The following is a 23,388-nucleotide window of genomic DNA, read 5'->3' on the forward strand; positions in this document are numbered from 1 at the left end:
TTAATGCTCTTGTTGATTTGGAAATGCATTTTGAAACAGTGAAGTAGTAGTTTTTAATCAGCTCTCCACTTCTGCTCAATGCAGTTATGAAGATAAATAATTAAAGTTGACAACCAGATAACTCTGTTGTAAACATGGACACTTAGAAAGCAAAAAGCTTGTTTCTCACATACAACTTAAATACAGCCACTTTATTTACTATTCAGAACCACAAGTTTACCTACATGTATAATGCTGATAATGGTAAAAACAGTGGTAAATCTGAAAAAATAAATTTTCTTTAGAGCACTATTTTGACTTACAACACCCTGCACACATTGCTCTAACACAAATGACTTTTAAAAAATGTATTAATAGTATTTTAGACCAAGAATCTTGGTTTATCTCAGAATAGACAGTGCCTCTACAGTGTTGCCTTTAGAGCAGATGGTCATTCACAACTCAGCTAATCTGGATCAGATTTCTATTCAGTATGTTAGTGAAAGCTGTAATTGTTGTTGAAATTACCTTGGACCCACAGGGCCGGTTCCATGGATATGGATAAAGCCTGTCATGGTAGACTGTCTCAGCCTGGTCTCATTCATGCTGATCTAAATTCATATTTGATCTCTTGGAAAACATCAAACAGAATGCAAATTGTTAAATAGTTCATTACAAAGGAGTTTAAAATTTTACATTTAATGATAGATAATATTTAACTTAGCAATAACCTAGCAAAATTTTGATAAAAATAAACTGACATTCCTTCTGAAAGAAAAGCTGTCTGGGAACCAAAAGAGCCAAGTGCTGCAAATGAGCTTACTGGAAATAGCCAGAATATATAAGATTGAAGAATCTTTTGAAGCTAAAGAACATCCACAAAATTTACAAGTGCTTCCAAGTGAAGAACTATTCAAGAACTTTTATTTAGCAGACTGCTTCTGAATACTGTTCACTGCATCTTCAGAGTAGTGGAAAAGCTTCCTTTGAATATCATGCTTTTTTACTATACACTGTGACAATTCAATTTGAAACAAACATGAAAAAACATGACATTTATTACAAGACGTCAAGGTTTTAGTTATCAGCACATCCTTTCTGGGCCTCTCAGTAGCTTAAGCCAGGGGAAAAATGTTTTTATTTTCAACTTCCTTTAGATCTGGCTTGGCCAGAAAAGAATGAACCCTTATTAGCTGTCAATGGCTGTAAAAGAAAAGATAAACATAATCTGAATGAAACTGTAGTTATTGTAATTATGCCAGTGGGGTAATAAGCTCCACATTCAAGGTCCAATTTGACCTTAGGACACTGGCGCTGAAGAAAAGAGTAGCAGCTCATTCTCAGCCCATCAGTTAGAGAGTCAATTACCCAGTCTATTCCGCAGCTTCTGAATACACATATACACAAAAAACTTTGCTCTTGAAGTCCTTTCCTCATATAAACCCAAGGTCGCGACAATCAGCGCAAGGGACACTAACTTAGATTCATATCCAGCTTTCTCAGGATGAGTGAGCCTTAGTGAAAAAGCATTTGATATTCTTTCCAGATTGTGCAAGGAAAGCAGCCCAAAACCTCCAGATGCAAATCTACTTAAGCAGCCTTAGGGGGACGGGGGGGTGTGGTTTGGAGTGGGGTGGGAGGAAGACGCAGCCTGGAAAACTGTCAGAGTTCCAAAACCACAGCAAGCTTGTTCCCATTTCCCCATATTTGAAATGTACAGCTACAGCTTCGTATTAGCCATATCAAACCTGAATGTTCAAACCAGCCTCTTTTATCGCAAGCCTAACTTTGCAAAGAGTTATGGATGCTTGACGGTTAGCGCATGCGGCTTATTACAGCTTAATGTCAACAGTTCCTCAATGGGAATCTGCAATGGGAATGCATCCCATTAACTGTATGAACTTTTAACAGTTTCAGTGCTGTGGCTTATTCCTACCTCAAAATCTGATTGGTTTAAAAGCGTTCTACCTGTGAAGTTGCTGTATGTGATAACAATATGTTTTGTTGATTTTGAAGTCAAAATACCTCTACTAGGTATTAAGTAGCTGTGCCTGATCCCAGTTAACAAACTTTGTAGCATGGCTGAGTATGTGCCATTTGAGTGGATTAGAGCACATGCCAATGGTTTAATGTAGCATGCTGTTGTTGAAGCTGGGTGATGGAGGAAAAAAGCACAGGCCTTTCCCCTTCTGCCATCCAAACACAAACTCAGTCAAAGTGCCATATATGGGCAAATCCAAAATCTACTGAGAGAAGGCATCATTAGCTGATAGGATGGATGGGTTCTCCTACCACTGTTCTACACAGAAAGAGCTAAGAGCAGTTTTATTTCTGCAAGTGGACACTACAGGGAAGCAGGGAATCAAACAAACATTACTCCCTGCCGCTATCTAAATGTGCTGTTAACAAACATCAAATAAACAAACATTACATAACATGCCTCAAACAATCATTATTCACTTCTGCTCGCTAAAGGTGTAAATAGACTCAAATAAATAAACATTACTCACTGCTGGCCTCTAAATGGTGTAACAGACAAATATTAAAAAACAACAGGCATTACTTACGCCACCCTTTAAAGATGTTAAAAGATCAAATAAACATTACTCACAGCTTCCCTCAAATGTTTACAAATATCAAATAAACAAGCATTATGCACTGCTGCCATCTAAAGATGTTATTTACAGACATTACATAAACAAACCTTAAATATTTCTGCCCTTTGAAGGTGTAAACAGACTCAAATAAACAGAGATTACTCACCACTGCCCTCTAACAGTATAAACAGGCTCAAATAAACAAGCATTACTTACGGTTGCCTTCTAATGTTGATATTAACAAAAATCAAACAAATATACTCACTTAACAAACATAATATAAAGAAACATTATTTCTTGCCACCCTCTAAAGCAATGTTGCCACACTCAACCACTAATAGGCCATAATAAAAAAAATCTCAACAAATCTGTGAGCCAACAGTGGTTTTATTTCAATTTCACTTAGTATTTCCATGACCCATCTGGCCATTGTTTATCCAAAATATGCCAAAACCACAACAGTAAAATAGACACAGAATACGTTCAATTCAAAGATCATTTTAAATAAAAACAAATTGTTTTATATAAAACAATAGGCTACAGGTAACTGTTCAATCTCTCTAAATGTCCACAGGAGGTAGGTTTTTAAAACCTGACATGTTTTTACCCATAGATTGTTGCTGGGGGAGGAGTCTGGAGCACAATTTGTGTTGCAGTGCATGCTGGAGACTGTAGTGCAGCTCATGGTGAAGTGAGCTAATATTAATCGAAAATTACAATAACTGTGTGTGCGCCAAAACTTGAGTTTGACACATGGGTTCTAAAGGTATTTAAAAACTTCAAATAAATAAACATTACTCACTGCCAACCTCTATTAACAAACATCAAGCAAACAAACAAACAAAAACAAACAAATATCACTAACCATTGCCCCCTAAAGGTGATTTAGCTCCAAGGCAGACATTTTGTTGAGAGTGGCTCAAATAGTTTGTGATTAGGTGATAATGTAATAATTGTGACAGGCTTAAGTGTAGTTTGATTATCATAGCTCTATTATGCACAGTATGATTACACACATGCACTCAGGTCCAAGCACAAACCCCCACACACAAATGCACTCATATAAACCCAGTCACTCCACCCTGAAATAGTTAGTAACCAGTAAAAAGTATCAGGAAATTCCCCTAACATCAGCAAAACAAATCAGGCACAGCTACTTAATACCCAGCAGATGCTGTATGTAAAGCAAATGAAGTGGACAGAAACCTCTGTAGATTCAGTCTTTGGCTAGCTAGATGCATGTCTGGTTTAGCTTTTAATTTGCAAACATCACAAAATACTAAACACCACTGAATGTGAATGTTTCTGATAGATATTGTTGCCTTCTGCACAGTTATTTTGCACTGTTGTCTTGTATTGTACACTGTATATATATGTTTAGATGTAGTTATATGTACTTATTATATAAGCATGCAGTCCAGGTTTTGTGCCTGTAACAACCAATTAATAAATTAATTCAATTACACACAGTAAAGTGTAAAAGTCAAAGATCACCTTTTACTATTTTTTTATTCCAGTGAAAACAATAAAGTACAAATTATTCATTTTTCAGTTTCAGTAAAAAAAAAAAAAAAAAAGGTAAAAGCAGAAAACATATTTAATAGAAAATTACATAGAAGCCTCAACTAAATACACTATCACTTTTTTCAGTGTTTGTGTTCTCACTTTGCCTTCATGACAACTACCATTCTTTTGTGAGACTTTCTGGCAGGTCTTCACAGAAATCTGCAGGGATGTTTTTGAATAATGCCAAAATTCAGTCTTAGACATTGGTTGCATTTTTGGCTTCTCACAATTGAAGTAATCCCAGTTATACTCTTAATCTACAACAATAAAACCTTACTTGACACCTCAGATGTCTCGTTTCTGTATTGTAGTGCAATTATTCTATGTCCTTTCCTCTGTAACCAACTTCTTGACAGCTATGCATCCTTTCAGACTGCGTTGTCATCTCACAGTGGAAGGATAGACAGCATCACTTGTGAATTTTTTCAGATCAGATAAAAAGTGGAGCTTGATCTTTTACCTCTCTCTCAAAGATGACAGTTTTACGTGCTGCTTATCTGATGTTTATAGTTTTGGTAGTCTACCAGGTCCTGCATAGTTATTTTGAGAGCAGTTTTCTCTGTAGATGCACTTCTTTTTGAACTCTGGGAGTTGTGGGAACTCCTGTTTTTTCCCCACTCCCTACGAAGGATAAGTTTCTTAGAAAATATATGTGTGTGTGTGTGTGTGTTTTCCATTTGTTTTCATTTGACTTTTCCATTTCTAAATGTAAATGATGCATCTTATATTTAATCTCCTCAGAAATAAGTTGAATATCATGAATAACTTGTACTTCATGGCCATTTTTGAGAAATTAAAGAAATGAAGGGTGGTCTCTGACTGTATATACACAGTACTGTATCTATATCAATTTATGTAACGTGTAATGTGTGTGTGTTTGTGTGCGGAAAAATGCGGAGTATTAAGGGTCTGTGCTACTCACCCTATCTGTCTCATATGTCCATATAACAATCCAAGAGTGAACGATACAGCAAAAACAAAGTGAGAGATCGAAAAAAATCCAATCCTCTCCTTCGCAGTTGAAAAACTTTTCTTCCTGCCCTAAAGCCCACTGCTGCACTTTCTCTCTCTCTCGCTCTCTCTCTCACCTCCCCACACATCGCTTTCTCTCAGGCACACACATTTCCTGTGTGTGAAGTTGTCCCTTCACACACACTCAAAAATATCATCCCTCTTCCACTCAATTCCGCCAAGGAGCATTGTCTGGACAGGATGTGTGTGTGACACGCTCAATTCGGTTTTTGTACTTCTCGCCCTCTCTCCTCGCAGTCTGGCTCACCCCAATGCAAAAAGCCTGAGAGTAGCCACAGGAGCGGGTGTTAGAGAAAGAAAGAAAGAGAGTTGAGGTTTACTATGCTTTGGCACCATTACACTGAATTTCGTTAAGCTAATATACAACCCCAGGAATGCTTTGCAAAATGTAAATAAAAACAATGCAGTGACGTTGAAAATGAATAGTTTTGTTGTTTTTCTTGAAAAATATATGCCCATTGACAATCTGATGCCAGCAACATGTTTCAAAAAAGTTGTGACAGGGGTATGTTTAGAACTGTCTCATCTCTTTATTTAACAGCACTCAAAGTGCTTGGGAACTGAAACCAACTGCTGTATTTTTGAAAGTAAAGCCAGTTTAACACCCAGACTCTTTTACTATGAAGGCTTACTGCTGTACCATTAAAGAATCCTCTTTGGCCATAAAGGATGATTTCCAATAAGAATTTCAAATTTTGATTCATTAGACTACACTTTCATTCATTAGAACACTTTGGCTCAGTCCATCTTAATTGAGCTTGCACCCAGAGAAGGTGGCAGACTTTCTGCATCCTATTTATATATATATATATATATGGTTTTATATTTGCATGGTAGAGTTTTAACTTGCATTTGTGGTTGCAGCGGCAAAAGGTTTTAAAAGACAATGGTTTCGCAAAGTATCTCTCAGCCTATTCACTGACTTTGCACTACAAAAAAATCGTCTCTTTTTAATGCAGTGTTTTGGCCGGCCAATAGTGGTTTTTGGCTCTTGTCCCTTGCACACAAAGATTTCTTCAGATTCTCTGAATTGTTTAATGATTGTATGTATCGTATATGAAGAAATCCCAAAATTCTTTGATATTTTTAATTGTCACGATTGGCCCCTCCCAGTCCTGTCCATGTGTGTTTGTTTTGGTTTTCTAGTCCTGCCCCCTCGTTTCATGACTCCACCCCTGATTGTCTCCACCTGTGTTTGCACCTGTTCCTTGCTACCCTTATGTATTTAAGCCCTGTATTTTCCCCAGTCTGGTGTCTAGTCTTTGTTTGAATCTCTGTCTGTGTTGTTGGTGTTATATGCTGTGTTGGATGCTCTGTTTGTTCTGTCTGACCCTAGACTGTCTTGACCCTTATTTTGGATTTACCCTTAATAAATCTCACTTATATCAGCACGTGCGTCTGCCTCCTCGCTCCACGTTACATTAATTGAGAAACTTTTTCAAATTGTTGCACTATTTGCACACACATACTTTCACAGAGTGGTGTACCCCTCCCCATCTTTATTTCTGAAACATTCAGCCTCTCTGAGATGCATTTTTTATAACCAGTCATGATACTGACCTGTTGCCAATCAAAACCTATTTAGCTGTGAGATGTTCCACTAGGTGTTTTTTTTAGCTTTGCACAATTTTGTCTTTTGATGCCCAAATGCTCAAATTTAACATGTTCTAGACATTAAATTCAAAATGTACAAACATTTCTCAGTTTCAACTTCTGAAATGTTTACGATTTTCAATTAAATATAGGTTTTAAACCATTCTCACGTCATTACATTGTGTTTTTATTTACATTTTGCAGTGTTCCAACTTTTTTGGAAATGGGGTTGTAGCCAACTGTCTTGAACTAAATGTGACTAGACTGAACTGAATCAAAAGAGATAGCACAAGAGTAGAGAGTGTGACGAAATAGAGAGACAGCTTAACAGAACTAAAATACACTAGCACGTGAGAGAGAGAGAGAGAGAGAGAGAGAGAGAGAGAGCTCTAAAGGAAAATGTGCAGGATATCCATCTATTTTCCTGAAATGGAACCCCTTCAAGACATTCCTCTCAAAATGTCAGTTTGCTGTTATAATCACAGCCTCATCTTAACAACAAACCTGACAGGGGTGAATTGACTGTGCATTGAGTGTTAATGGCACGCACACACACACACACACACACACACACACACACACACACACACACACACACAGAGCCCTTAAAGTGTTTTTTCTTTGTGCAGTTTGCTGCTATATATGCCAAGTTGAACTTTGTTGCAGTTTGTAACTAGAGTGGATCTTGTTATACCCATCACGTCTTTCTCTCTTCACTTCATCTATACATTCCTCTGCCTTTTGTTGGCTCTTTTCATTCCTCAGACCGGAGCCTACCCTCTCTGTCTCCGCCTGTCTTTCTCTGAGAGAAAGAGCAAGGGAGAAAGTTATAGAGAATAACCTTTTCAGTACTAATATGTCCTGCCCACGACTACCTGATCATCTCATATCTCACACTAACAGCAGCAAAAGCAAGGAAAAAAAAAATTAAAGATAGACTGAATTAAGGATGCATGCTATTGGAGAAAACTGACATTGTGATATTTATTTCAGCAATGTAAATTTTTATATGAATATACAAGAATTTTCACCAGACAACGTGCATAGCTCTATTTGTAAAATTCTAGAATTATAAGTATATTCTATACATACAAAACATTTGTTTCTTCATACTAGATACATTGCAGCTTGTTAAAAAATGGACACGTGACAGAAAATTTGCTGAAGATGAACGACAGGACAGTCAGTATGTTATATTACGATCTATGTCCACAAAATAGAAGTTTGTTCAGGGTTTTCAGGCTACTGTTCAGGGTGTGGCTGCTTCTGTAGGAACCTACGCTTCCCATTTAAAGGAATAGGATACATTGCGATGAGTCGATGTGCCTGGGCAATTTAAACGTACCATAAGAAAATAGGATGCTACAGGCAAAAAATTTGGCTAAGTGGCTAACGACAGGTCACTTTTCCAGCGCATGTAGGAGAACAAACACAGAAAAAACTGCTTCCCAGCTAGTGGATGAAGTAAAAGTTATTAAGAAATTGAATATTTTTTAAATAAACACACTAAATGTTTATTTGTGACTGGTCTGTTATGTCTTGTATTGCTATGCTTATGACAGTCACAGCATAGCAGCTAAATGAGAGCTAAATTTCACATAAGGTAGACATAACTCAGACATAAATGCCTAAAATACTTTATAAAATGCATATTAGCCATCTCAGCTGAACGTGTTTGAGTCTTTTTTTCCTGGGTGCAGATTGTACAGTGGAGGAGGACAGTGGGTGAACTAAAATGATCCACAAACTAGTACTCACAATCATTTGTAATACTGGGGCACCATGTCTAGTATATAACATCAGACACAACTCCTTAAAGCAGCCTGTTCTTTGCACACAATGCATTCCCACAACACTGTCAATGCAAGGAAAACAGCTGCTGCAAATTTGGGAGCCATTCTTATTTACAAAGGTAATCCACCTTTACAGCTGGAGGTGAGTATAAGATTACAAGCATCTGTGAGTAAGTAAATATCACATGCACAGTTCAGTAAAAGTTTTGGTGTATGATGGTTGCCCCAATCTGATGCCTGCTAAGATTCCTTTTTGATTCAAATGCTGACTTTGAAGGTAGTGACTGGTTAGCACAGCTGCCTTCAGAATGGAATGCACCAAATGACTTCCCTTTATCTTCCATGCAAGAGTGAAAACAAAGGCAGAGTCTTTCATCCACCTTTAATGGATGTGTTTCCTTGCCAAATACTGCAACCTTGGCCTGATTCATCACTTTATCTGAGTCTACTATTCAAAAATTAATATCCAGAATGCCTCACATTTCAAAAGCAGTGAGAAGTTATAAACAGTAAATAAGTAAAAACCTTTGTAGTTCCAATTACACAACTAGAAAATGTGCTCAATTTTTCATTGTGCCCACAATATGTGAAACTAGGAATTTAAAAAAATTAACAGTAAATAATCACCAGCAACTGATTCAATCAGATCAGACATCTCATAAATCCCACATAGCAGACGCTTGATGTAAAAAAATGAAGCAACAGCAGAAGGAATAAGTCACAGATGCTCAAATGCACTACAGGCTTGAAGACTTAGAGATTAGAGATCATACAATTCATGAATGACTGCAGAGGTTGTGTATCTCCTACATGTGGCAAACACACTGGGCACACACATGCACAGCTCATGGATAACGCACAAATAGGTTTAATCAAAAGAAGGTGGAAGGTAAAGTAATAACATTCTGGAAATCTCCATAATTCCTATAACTGTTTTTTCTGAAAGTCGAAACAGTTCACTCTTTAAAAACCACGGAAATATTTTAAAAATACAACATCCATTAACATTTTGAAAGCTCACATGCTCTGTATTTTCCAAATATATTGACATATATGTGAAAACATAATGCTAACTAGCTAGCTAGCTGTTTTGTCTTTTTGGCCATCAACCCACCACTATTTCACTTTGGAACCCTCCAGGACATAACATTTGGGCATCCTTAATCTACATTTAAAACACAATCAAGTGCATGGCCAAAGTGTCTAGGAATAACAACAGTTCAGCCAACTCACAGAGCAGAGCCACAGAGAGCTGAAGCAAAAAAAAAAAAAAAAAAAAAAGAAGAAGGAAAAAAAAAAAGCTTACATTCTGTTGCATTAACTCAAAGCAGGGTTCCAAACATTTATGGAAGCAGCATCAACACAAGAACTATGTATTGGAGGCAATGTGCAATGCCAAGTGTCAGCTGGAGTGGTGTAGCAGCTTTATACAAAATCCAGGCCCAAGCCCCAGTAAGCAAGCCAAGGGTGAAAACACCAAAGAAAAACTCCCTAAAAGCACTCAAGTAAAGTCAATTTTATTTATATACAATACTTTTTACAACAGGTGCTGTCAAAAAGCAGCTTTACAGAAAAGAGGGAGAAACTTTGAGAGGAACCAAGACTCAAAAGGGGAACCTATCCTCCTCTGGCTGACAAAGAGCAACAAGAGCAATAGGAATAAGGGAAAATATTTTACAATTCGGCTGTGGGCTGAATATTGCTGTTTTAGTTTTTGCATGGACTGATACCTGGCTCAAAACTGAGTGACAATCTTATAAAAATTTTATACACTTTAATTTTTTATGATTACAATGGCGATTGTTTGCACTCTCAGTTTTTGAACATTTCAGGCAAACACCAGCAACTACTAAACGAAGTATTTTTTCTCTCACTCAGCAAATCAGGTGCAGGTCACATTGCTAATCTTAAAGTTTTTTTGCAATATAAAAGCAAGTTACATTTAACAGGTAGTGTGTGAACAGATATATTGTTATACTAAATACAAACCCGTTTCTACAGCTGTCTTTTCTTTCCTCCTCTGTGTTAGTTATTTTTCAATTAAAATTTATGCCCATCTGAGCTGTCCTACCCAGGTGTTGACCATCTATAAAAAGAGGTCTGGAGTTATTTTATTCACAATGCATGGTCCTTTAAGGGCTCATAACATAATAAACAAATGCTTTCCCCGTGCTAGACAGGACAATAGGTGTGAAGTGGATCAAAACACATATACGCAAATAATGCACACCAGGTAATATAAGCTTTCACACTAGATTGTTTTGTTTCTTTTACTTAATTTGTTTCTGTACAATAAAGATATACTATCTTTTGAACTTTGCTTTAATGTATTGATTTTTCTTTTTGCTCCACTGTAAAAAAACTGTCACTTTAACCTAAAAATATTTAGTGTAGCATTTTAAATGGTTTAATTCAACTAAAAAATACTTCCACTGAAATAATGCAAAGCAAAATTTGAGTTCAGATGACTAAAATCAATATTTTACATCAATTAAAACCTCAAAACATCTCCAATCAACTTTTACCATTTTCTAGCTTTTACAATTTAGTTTACACAATCAGCTGTGACGTGGAGCGAGGGGGTGGATGCATATATGGACATAAGCAACTTTTCCATCCATCCATCCATCCATCCATCCATCCATCCATCCATCCATCCATCCATTTTCTAAGCCGCTTCTCCCTCAGGGTTGCGGGGGGTGCTGGAGCCTATCCCAGCGGTCATCGGGCGGACAGGTCTTGGACAGGTCGCCAGTCCATCGCAGGACACTCACACCCAGGGGCAATTTAGCATGTTCAATTGGCCTGACTGCATGTCTATGGACGGTGGGAGGAAACCGGAGAACCCGGAGGAAACCCACGCAGTCACAGGGAGAACATTCAAACTCCATCGGAGTCCAATCAGACCCAGGCCCTCCTCGCTGTGAGGCGACAGCGCTACCCACCACGCCACTGTGCCGCCCAGTGTAAGTGACTTTTTTTCAGGGCAAATCCAGGGTCATAGTCTAGAAGGTCCAGGTTCATGTAGCCAACACAGAGGGAATACGGATCAGGCATGACACAATAAACAGAGAGTGAAATCTACAATGGAGAAACGCACCATCCATCCATCATCTTCTGCTTCTCCGGGGTTCGGGTCGCGGGGGCAGGATCCTAAGCAATGAGGCCCAGACCTCCCTTTCCCCAGCCACTTCCACTAGCTCTCCAAGGGGGATTCCGAGGCGCTCCCAGGCCAGCTGGGCGATATAGTCACGTCAGCGTGTCCTGGGTCTTCTCCGGGGTCTCCTCCCAGGTGGACTTGCCTGTGACACCTCCCGAGGGAGGCATCCAGGAGGCATCCTAACCAGATACCCGAACCACCTCAGCTGGCTCCTCTCGACGTGAAGAAGCAGCGGCTCTACTCCGAGTCCCTCCCGGATGACCAAACTTCTCACCCTATCTCTAAGGGAGAGTCCAGACACCCTGCGGTGAGGAAACTCATTTCAGCTGCTTGTATTCGCAATCTTATTCTTTCGGTCATTACCCAAAGCTCATGACCACAGGTGAGGGCGGGAACGTAGATCGACCGGTAAATCGAGAGCCTTGCCTTATGGCTCAGCTCTTTCTTTACCACAACAGACCGGTAAAGAGCCTGCATCACTGCTGACCCAGCACCAATCTGCCTGTCAATCTCCCGCTCCCTTGTACCATCACTCGTGAACAAGACCCCGAGATACTTGAACTCCTCCACTTGAGGCAAGAGCCTATCCCCAACTCAGAGAGGGCTCTCCACCCTCTCCACCCATCTGCAAACAGCAGCGATGTGACCCTGAGGTCACCAAACCGGACACCCTCCATCCCCTGACTGCACCTAGAAATTCTATCCATAAAAATTATGAATAGAATTGGTGACAAAGGGCAGCCCTGACGGAGTCCAACTCTCACTGGGAACGAGTCTGACTTACTGCCGGCTATGCAAACCAAACTCCAGCTTTGTTTGTACAGGGCCTGAATGGCTCGTAGCAAAGAGCCATGTACCCCGTACTCCCAAAACACCTCCCACAGAATACCCCGGGGAACACAGTCGAATGCCTTCTCCATATCCACAAAGCACATGTGGACTGGTTGGGCAAACTCCCATGAACCCTCCAGAATCCTGGAGAGGGTGAAGAGTTGGTCCAGTGTTCCACGACCAGGGCGGAACCCGCACTGCTCCTCCTGAATCCGAGGTTCGACTATCAGCCGGACTCTCTTCTCCAGTACCCCTGCATAGACCTTACCAGGGAGGCTGAGGAGTGTGATTCCCCTGTAGTTGGAACACACCCTCCGGTCCCCTTTTTTAAAAAGAGGCACCACCACCCCAGTCTGCCAATCCAGTGGCACCGCCCCCGATGTCCACGCAATGTTGAAAAGGCGTGTCAGCCAAGACAGCCCCACAACATCCAGAGCCTTGAGGAACTCAGGGCGGATCTCATCCACCCCTGGAGCCTTGCCACGAAGGAGCTTCTTAACTACCTTAGCGACTTCGGCCTCAGTAATGGACGAGCCTATTCCCATGTCCCCAGACTCAGCCTCCTCACTGGAGAACGTGTCGGTGGGATTGAGAAGGTCCTCAAAGTATTCCTTCCACCGCCCAATGACGTCTTCAGTCGAAGTCAGCAGCACACCATCTCCACTATATACAGTGCTAGTGGCACACTGCTTTCCCCTTCTGAGTCGCCTGACGGTTTGCCAGAATCATTTCAGAGCCGACTTAGTCACTTTCCAAGGCCTCACCAAACTCCTCCCATACACGGGTTTTTGCCTTGGCAACGACTGAAGCCGCAGATCGCTTGGCCTGTCGATACCTGCCAGCTGCCTCTGGTGTCCCACAGGCCAACCATGCCCAGTAGGACTCCTTCTTCAGCTTGACGGCATCTCTCATCTGGGGTGTCCACCACTGGGTTCGAGGATTACCGCCCCGACAGGCACCAACTACCTTACGGCCACAGCTACAGTCAGCCACTTCAACAATGGAGGAACGGTACATGGCCCATTCTGAGTCAATGTCCCCCACCTCCCCCGATATCTGGTCAAAGTTCTGATGGAGGTGTGAGTTGAAGATCAATCTGACAGGTTCTTCTGACAGACGTTCACAGCAAACCCTCACTATACGTTTGGGCTTGCCTGGTCTGACCGGCATCTTCCCCCACCACCTGATCCAACTCACCACCAGGTGGTGATCAGTTGACAGCTCAGCTCCTCTCTTTACCCGAGTGTCCAAAACACATGGCCACAAGTCCGATGACACGACTACAAAGTCAATCATTGAACTGCGGCCTAGGGTGTCCTGGTGCCATGTGCACTTATGGACATCCTTGTGTTCAAACATGGTGTTCGTGATGGACAAACTGTGGTTTGCACTGAAGTCCAAAAACTGAACACCACTCGGGTTCAGATCAGAGAGGCCATTCCTCCCCCAATCACACCCCTCCAGGTCTCACTGTCATTGCCCATGTGAGCGTTGAAGTCCCCCAGTAGGACAATAGAGTCTCCAGGAGGAGCACTTTCAAGCACCCTTCCCAAGGACTCTAAGAAGGCTGGGTACTCTGAACTGCTGTTCGGTGCATAAGCACAGCAGTCCCCAACCCGAAGGCGTAGGGAAGCTACCCTCTCGTCCACCGGAGAAAACCCCAACATACAGGCACCGAGTCGAGGGGCTATGAGAAAGCCCACACCTGCCCGCCGCCTCTCACCATGGGCAACTCCAGAAAAGAATAAAGTCCAGCCCCTCTCAAGGAGATTGGACCCAGAGCCCAAGCTGTGTGTTGAGGTGAGCCCGACTACATCTAGAAACGCACCAAAGAAGCCAAAGAGCACAAGCATACAAACTGTACACCCAAACAGTTAAACAACAATAAACAACAAAGACCAACACAGACCAAGGCAAACACAGGGCTTATATACATGAGGGCTAACAAGGGATCACAAGACACAGGTGGAAACAAAGGTGGGAACAATCAGGGGCGGAGTAACCAAACAAGGGGGCAGGACAGAAAAACAAAAACAAACACACATGGAAGACCAGGAAGTAAACACGAGCACATGGACAGGACAAAGGTAAACACAAGCACATGAGGAGACTGGGAGGGGCCAATCGTGACATCAGCCAAATAATAATTACAAAATTACAATAAGAAACACTGAGTAAACTGGATATTATGATAGATATCCCTCTTCATGAACATACAAATTAATATAAATATTTATTAACAGAATGAAGCACTATTAGAAAATTGTGTCTCCTTTTTGGATCCAAAAAATAACTGGATTTGATTTATACTTCAATTCAATATTGACGCCACATTTATTTTATTCTGAAATAGCACAATGTTTGGCTACACTGGTCTACTTTGCTAAGATGTACTGGTAATTAATTAAGTATGGACAAAGTGAACATAATTAAGCCTGTTTAATTGGATACAGTGCACTGTAGTTTGTAAAATACTGAATAACAATCATTTTAGTTGTAGGCTTATTATTGTAGTTTTTTTACATGACACTACAAACTCTTTGTTTGTTTCAACTTATTAAATCTCAGAATATCTAAACATCATGATGCAAACTATTCATAGTGACAATGTCTTAAAGTATTGTGATAATATTGCCATATCACCCACCCCTCTGCATTTGTATTTCTTTTTAAAGCTAATCCAGATGTATATAGAGACAGTTTCCACATTTAATAAATGTGTATATATGGCATCACCATAAACGAAGCATCAAGAACAAGGACGAGCTAACCTCCAAAGAGTGAAGTAAGTTGATAAGAACCTGCAGAAACCAGGTTTTTGGAGGCCGTTAATAAAGCAAGAGTTAAAGGGCCTTGAAGGGACAGAATGGGTTTGGTTCAGCCAAAAACAAACAAACAAACAATCAAAAAATGTCATGTAGGATTAGAAATAAGGGTGTCCAAGAAAAAGTGCAGAGTTAGGATATAATGGGGACTAGGATGATATGAGATGAGATAAACAGGAGGGGCGATTATTTCATCGCCCCCAACCAGGAAATATAAAAAAGGGTGTTTTGTGATGATGCATGTGTGGTTGTCTGGGAACCATGTTGCCAACTGAAGCTCAATAAAAGAAGAGGGCCTTTTCCTCCCTTTCACAAGAACCCAGGGTCTGAAATCTTTTATTCTACTTTCTCTTATTTTTGGTTCAATACCTTTTTTTTGTTTATTTTATTGAAAGTGATTAGATCAAATTATAATTAGAACAAAACCAGAATAAGTGTACAGAAAAAGTGTAGAATTTAATGTCGGGCTTATGGGCAAGAAGAATAGCTCTTGGTCCCGACAACATGCTGCCACACACTCTATTCCAATAACTATGCCAGGATGAACCGGCTGCTCAAGGCCCTACAGATGTCACCTTACATCAGGACATTGACAAAAAGGGGAAAAAGGACCTGATCTGAAAAACAACAGAGCTTAGCAATAGGAGTCATCAGAACAGTTAATATTGGCACAGAAAGATACTGTAGATTTTTTTTCTGTTAGGCTTTTAATAGTTTTTAATTACATCTCATTGCCCACTTTGAATACTCATGTAGCTTATAGACTGAGGACATCATCCCAGCAAAAGTCCAAATATTGGCTTTCATTAGAGACATTTGTCAGATTCTGAGATCAGAAACATAGGCAGGCTTTTATATTACCTACACCTTCCTGGTGTACACTTGACCCACTGTGACAGCCCTTCCCAAAATTCCCACTAATGGATTTTCTGTCTTCTTATGTCCGCATGATCATTTAGTGTCTGTTATTTATCTTCCAAATTTAAAGCAGCAGTTTACCTAGCTTTTGATGTCACATGAAAGGAATATTAATTTCAAAGAAATATAGTCTATTAGATATAGGTCTCATTACAAAGATAATCTGAACACCCAAACAAACAAAATCTAATTTAAACAGGAAAATACATTTAGGCCACTTTTACTTGTAGTTTGAAACTCGACTTACACATTGTGTGTACAATAAAGGCAGAAATGCAGAAAATCAGAATTCAGCTATAAAGCCTGTAATGTGAATGTAGCCAAAGTGGCACAGATCTGATTTGATAAAAATCAGATGTGTGTATCCACACAGCTCTGAAAACATCAGATCTGTCATATTAAGGCAAAAAATGCATTTGTGCTACTTCAACCTGGTAATATTAATTGTCATTTTAATTAACAATTATTTTAAAGATTAAAACAATTAGATATGACTTCACATAATCATGCTGAAATGGCACAAATAAGTTTTTTTACCATCAAGGCAGAAAGATTGGATCTGAGCAGTGAAAAGTGGATTGCCTTGCAAGCTCTGTAATACGAACAAAGCCTTATACAGCCTTAATTATTCTCCATGACTGCGTCACAGCCTGAAAAGGAAATTTAATGAAATGGTCATATATTTAAAAAGAATAACATCTGTTTCAACATTTAATATGTTGTCTTGTACCATTTTCAATTAAACATGGGGTTTAAATGATTTGCACTCTGCTATTCATTGGATTCTTTCTTTACATTTTAATTTACATTTTGCACAGCATCCTACTTTTTTTTAATGAAAAATGGGGTTGTAGGTGTGTGTGTGTATGTGTGTGTGTGTGTGTGTGTGTGTGTGTCTGTGTGAGTGAGTGAGTGAGTGAGTGTGTGAGTGAGTGTGTGAGTGAGTGAGTGAGTGAGTGAGTGAGTGAGTGAGTGAGTGAGTGAGTGAGTGAGTGAGTGAGTGAGTGAGTGAGTGAGTGAGTGAGTGAGGGCAATTTGCCTGTGTCCTACTGGCCTGACTGCATGTCTTTGGATTGTGGGAAGAAACCAGAGCACCTGGAGGAAACCCGCACAGACATGGGGAGAACATGTAAACTCCACACAGAAAGGACCCTGGTCGCCCAGCCAGGGAATCGAACAAAGGCCTCCTTGCCTCCTTGTGAGGCTTTACTGCATTTTACTGAAATCAGTTTACACATGTGAAAATGACATTTTTTACTAATGAAAGGATTTTAATTTACATGTAGAATTTAAATTTTCAGATGTGTAACTTACATTCTTGGACTCAATAAAGAAATATTTCTTAGGGGAATTTTCACATGGCTAAACCGAATTCATGAGATCAAGAAAAAATAGGAAATAAAGCAAAAACTACTTCTTTAACATATGATTTTGATTGGCTCTTGCTTAGGACACAAAATACTGTAGCTTTAAAATAGATGCACAAGTCATACCCATGAACCTGGTCCTGGTTCAACATCGCCTTGTTCTTGCATCCTTTCAGTCATCTTTGAAAGTCTCTTTCACAGTTTTTTCTTTTTAAAATAACAGAAAAAACTTTCCACAGTGTACTCAACAGCCTAGGGAGTTCATTTAGATTGAATATGTGTGTAGCATCTCTGTGAGCTTCGACGCTGACAATACTAAACAGCCTCTCGTTTTGTCTACAAACACAGAGGGCTCTGAAAACAACCTATTTAGGGGAAGAGAGAGGGAAGGAGAAAAAAAGTGAAAGGCAGAGAAGGAGGGAGAGAGAAAAGGTAAAGGAGAGAGAGAGAGAGCGAGCAAGAGAGAAAGAGTGAGAGGAGTGAGAGAAAAAGTAAATGAGAGAACGAGAGGGAGAGAGAGTAAGAGGAAATGTCCAAGAAATGGAGACAGAGAGTAGGTGACAGAAAAAGAGCAAGAGGAAAAGAGAGAACAAGGGAGGGAAGGCGCAAGACAGGATAGAGAAAGTGAGAATGAGAGAAACAGGGAGAAAGAGATACAGAGGAAAAAGAGACGGAATAAGGAAGGAAGAGAAAGAGGGGGAAAAGCAAAAGAAGTCTGATTTAGAGTAGGGAGGGAGAGCGAGAGTGAAAGACAAAACGAGACAGGGAACAAGGGACTGAGATATAACGAAAGCAAGAAAGAGTAAGAGATGAAATAAAGTGAGTGAAAAAAGCAACGAAAGAAAATAAGCAGGAAAGGGATTGAAAGAAAGGGAATGAGGAAAGGAAATGGAGAAAGAGGAAAAAAGAGTCAGACAAAGGGAGAAAAAAGAAAGAGAGCAAGAGAGGGGAGAAAGAACGAGAGAGAAGGTAGAAAAAAAAAGAACAGCAGCAAGAGTGTTCAAGAGAGCGAGTGCCAGAGAGTGCAAGAGGGACAGGCATTCATTCATTTCCTCTATAGTTATATCTGACATACAGATATATCTCCAAACAGTAGTGTTACTTAAGGGGTGGTGCTACGTTGGCTCCAAACATTTAGAGACCCGATCACGGAAGAAAACTGCACAAGGAAAGCCGGGCAAGGACAAGAAAAACAAACAAAAAAAAAATGGACAAAGTGAAAGCAAAAAAGAAGAGTAGGAGGATACAGCAGCAGAGACACAGATGAAAACAGAGGGGAAAGAAAGAGACAAGCACTATTGGAGAAACAGCCCCATCTGTGTGCTAGTTTGGGCCTTAAAGCTGAAAGTTTTTGTCAGTTGGCTCTCTGTGTGGGCTTCAAGCCTGTCAAGACCCATTGCTTCAGAAGTGGAGAGGAACACTAGCTTTTAGTTGTGTTGGAATCTGGGACACAGAACACTAACCTCTACTTTTAGCCACAAAGGCAAACAAGGCTAAAATATTAAAAGTGTTAGCATATTAGCTCCCCCACAGGGAAAGTATGTACACACGCACACACATATATATATATATATATATATATATATATATATATATATATATATTGTAATTATATATATATGTATGAACATTCTGGGCCAAATTATGTGTCCAGTTTTAAATGTTCAGCCTTTATCCTATCAGGGGCACAGTTCAGTTGCAGTGTAGGAAACAAACACTACATGTGAATATAAATATTAATATTAATAAATAATACAGAAATATAGAATATTGGCAGGGGCAGAAAGGTTAAGAATTGTATCTCTTATATGAATTGCTTTGTTTGAGAATTAAATCATTGCAGATTACTGAATATTATTATGCTTGACTAATTTAAGGGAAAATTCCACTTGTTTATCTGCATAATTTAAAGTTAATCTTTCACAGTAGTTTGATGTGAAATAGTACATTGTAGAAAAAATGACTTGAATGAAAAATATTAATTGGGCACATTTTGCCTAGCCTTGTGTCTCTCTACCGTGAATTGATTATAATGGATTGTATGTTTAAAGCCAAACCTTTATCTCAAAGCCCTCATAAAATAATGTCTCCAGCATAAAGCAGCGTATTCTAAAGCATTTCATGTAATAGAATTTGGTGATGTAGCTTTTAAAATTCATTATTATGTTATTATTTAGATAATCATATATTAGTTATTATAAACCCTCTTTTAACTACAGTAAACATCCATGTACCCAAAGCTTTTAAACTAGCAGTTATCAAACCTCTGATCAAGAAAACAAATCTTGATACTAGTGATTGTCTAATTACAGGGCTTTAATTGGTTTTTCAAAATTAAGAAACACACAAAAATAAACAGTAATAATAATACTGATAATAATAAAATAAATAAATAAATAAAATCCCACCCAAAACAAACAAACAGTGAGCGCTGCAATACATATCTCTGCATATACACACATAAACATGTAAACATACACATATGGGAATAATTAAATGATGAACAAGAGTGCAGGAGACAGATAAATGAGTAACATATATGAAATAGATTCAATAAATGGGCAGCCAGTTCTCCTGTTCTGTAAGAAGGAAAGTAATGGTTCCCAAATCCTCTGGAACTTGTCAGAATTGTGGTTGAGGTCATGAGTCAGCTTATCAAGAGGAATAAGAACAGAAATCTGTGTTATCCACATGTCAACTGTAGGGACCTGAGAGGTGGACCTCAGCAAAATACATTTTTCACCAAAAATAAAAGAATGATCAGCAGAGACTTGGTATACGTGTCAAAAAAATATCTGGAGTATGAGTAAAGTCAGTAAAAATTGTTTACCGGTGACTTCTTGGATTACAGAGTGAACCCCCTTCCAGAAAGCTTGTATAAGGTCACATGTCCAAAACAAATGCATAAAATGTACCTCTATGTATCTTACATTTATAACAAAGATTAGAGGTGTCAGGGAACATTCTCTGGAGGCGAACAGCGAATAATAAGTTCGGTAAAAAAAAATTAAAATTCTGTTCATGAATAGAGATTGAAGTACATTTAGGGAAAACCCCATTAAAAATCTTGTTTCAATCTGCAGGATTAAATGTCACCTCCAGATCGTGCTCCCACAACACCTTCAGAGAGTCGTAACCTGAAGAATCAGAGTAAAGCAGTAAAGTATAAATCCTGGAAATAAGTCCTTTAGGAGACTTGGCCAAAACCACAGCATTTTCCAGCTCTGACAGTCCCATACGAATCCTACCTGTCTTCAAAAGAGAACCTATAAAGTGACGAATTTGAAGATACTTATAAAAATCTTTATGGAGAATATTAAAATCAGCCCTGATTTGCTTAAATGATTTAACAGAGTCAGAATCCAATAAGTCTGTGAAGTTTGACAAACCCTTAGATGTCCATTCCATCAAACCAATACACCTAATCTGTGCTGGTAAATCTGGATTCAAAGCCAGAGGAGACCGGAAAGAAAAAGCAGGAGAAATATTTAGGTACTTCTTCACATCTCGCCAAACTAATAGTATGTTATAAACAATTGTTATTCTTGAGATGATTTAACAAATCTATGTTATTGATAAAAGGAAGAGAATTAAGACTTCTAGGATAACAAGACAGATTCAAGACCCAACCATAAGGAATCTTTCCTGTTCATAAGCCAATTTGACATTATTTTTAGTTGTGCTGACCAGTAATATAATTGTAAAGTGGGCAGTGACAAGCCTCCGAGATCCTTTGGTTTAGTAAGAATAGAGAACTCTTTGGTGTTTGTTGTTCCAAATATAGCAAGATATGTGAGAATTCAGTGACTTAAAAAATGCAGGGGTCAGATAACAGAAGATTTTGAAATAAATATTCATTTTAATAGTGCTGATTCTCCCAAGAAGAGAAGTTGGTAGGGAGGCCCAAATTGTTAGATCATTCTTAACCTTTTGACTTAGAGGTGAATAATCAGTTTCGAACAGATTATTAAAATTAAGGAGTGACAAAAAACCTAAATATTTAATACCCCTCCTAGAAATATGAAAAGGAGATTGTATTGACATATCTGGGTGGAAATTAAAGGGCGTAGCGACCGACTTCCTCAGGTTAATCTTATAACCTGACAAAGTGCTGAATGCAGCTATAGATTTCAACAAGGCCAGAACTGATTTCCACATGTATAAAAGGACATCGTCTGCAAATAGGGAAATAACGTGGCTTTCTTTACCTACTATAATCCCAGATGTATCGGGGTTGGTTCTGATGGCCTCGGCCAATGGTTTAATAAACAATAAAAACAAAGGTGACAAAGGGCACCCCTGTCTACATCCTCTGCTCACTGGGAAGCCTTCAGACAATAAGCCATTTGTATTAACTGTGGCTATTGGGTCTGAATAGAAAGTTTTAATAATGTTAATGAAATTAGAGCCTAGACCGAATTTTACTAATACCGAAAACAGAAATGACCATTCCACTCGGTCAAAGGCCTTTTCGGCATCAAGAGAGACTATAAGCGCTGGGTTTTTATGAGTGTTAAGATACTGAACAACGTTAAGAACACGGCGTACATTGTCTGTGCCATACCTTGATTTTACAAACCATGCCTGATCCGGATTTATTATTTTTGGAAGAATATTTTCCAACCTCCGAGCTAGTATCTTTGCAACAATCTTGTAGTCCACATTGAGGAGACTAATAGGTCTAAAGGAGGAACAATCCAGGGGGTTTTTATCTTTTTTTAGAAGTAAACTAATGGAAGCGTTTCTCCAGGAAGGAACGATGCCCTCTCTTAAAATACCATTAATGGCTGGCATAAAAATTGGGTGGATCTCTGGCCAGAATTTCTTAAAAAATTCCAATGGAAACCCATCTGGGCCTGGACACTTCCCATTTGGCATAGATTGGATTGCAGCCAAGACCTCTGCTGGCGTGAATGCAGCATCTAAGCTGGAGCGATCCTCCTCCGTAATGGTAGGCAAAAAGATATTGTTCAAATATGAAATGATATCATCAATGTCCGCCCTATCTGAACTGTATAGAGATTTATAAAAATCCCGTAAAGTGCTATTGATAATCTTTGGGTTATGTGTAATATCCCCATTCTGTGTTCTTATCATATTAATTGAGCCCATAGCCCTTTTCTGTTAAGAGCTATAAGAAATAAGATAATCACTTAAGGTGGTTTTGGCTGCATCCCAGATCATAGCAGAGGACACTGGAGAGCTTTTATTATTTTTATTATCTATCAATCCGGTATTAGTGCATATTTTTTTAAGGACGACAGACGATCTCGGATTAGACATACTTGCAGCGGAGGATTTATCCAGAAAAGCATTCCATATACAATTGAAATCACTGGCTAAGAAGCCCAGGCCACTACAATGTTGATTAAACATCAAAATCATTTGTGACATAAACTGAGGTGAATCATTATTTGGGGCATAAATATTGAGAATAGTTATATGTTGTTCAAAAATTAAGCCACTAATTAAAATAAATCTCCCTTCTGAGTCCTTTTCTTCATGTGTCAAAATGAAAGGAAGGTTCTAATTTATAAGAATGGCTGTGCCATAATGAGAGGAGAAATAAACTTTGCCTATCCAGTCCCTTTTAAGTTTCAGATGTTCTATATCAGAGAGCCTAGTTTCCTGAAGTAGTGCCATGTCAGTTTTTTATTTTTTTTTCAAAAATGTTAAAATCTTCTTCCTTTTAATTACATGGCCCAAACCTTGGATGTTCCAAGTGGT

General features: G+C 39.2%; 1 protein-coding gene across 10 annotated transcripts in view; it reads right to left on the bottom strand.

Annotated features, from left to right (window-relative positions):
• Positions 1-23,388, bottom strand: part of si:ch211-285f17.1 (sickle tail protein) — a 269,763-nt gene that overhangs the window by 168,031 nt on the left and 78,344 nt on the right. Inside the window, exons 1-2 of one of the 10 annotated variants that reach the window (XM_017715951.2) lie at positions 5,065-5,365; positions 508-609 (exon numbers count right to left, since the gene is read on the bottom strand). The exons of 8 other annotated variants lie outside the window; for them this stretch is intronic. In XM_017715951.2, the coding sequence (XP_017571440.1) occupies positions 508-532 (25 nt within the window). In that variant the 5' untranslated portion in view covers positions 533-609; positions 5,065-5,365. Of the gene's footprint in view, positions 1-507; positions 610-5,064; positions 5,366-23,388 lie in introns of those variants that run through there. One more of the 10 variants, XM_037536689.1, reaches the window with a different exon arrangement.

The sequence above is a fragment of the Pygocentrus nattereri genome, chromosome 3 (assembly GCF_015220715.1).
Source record: "Pygocentrus nattereri isolate fPygNat1 chromosome 3, fPygNat1.pri, whole genome shotgun sequence".
Classification (NCBI taxonomy): domain Eukaryota; kingdom Metazoa; phylum Chordata; class Actinopteri; order Characiformes; family Serrasalmidae; genus Pygocentrus; species Pygocentrus nattereri.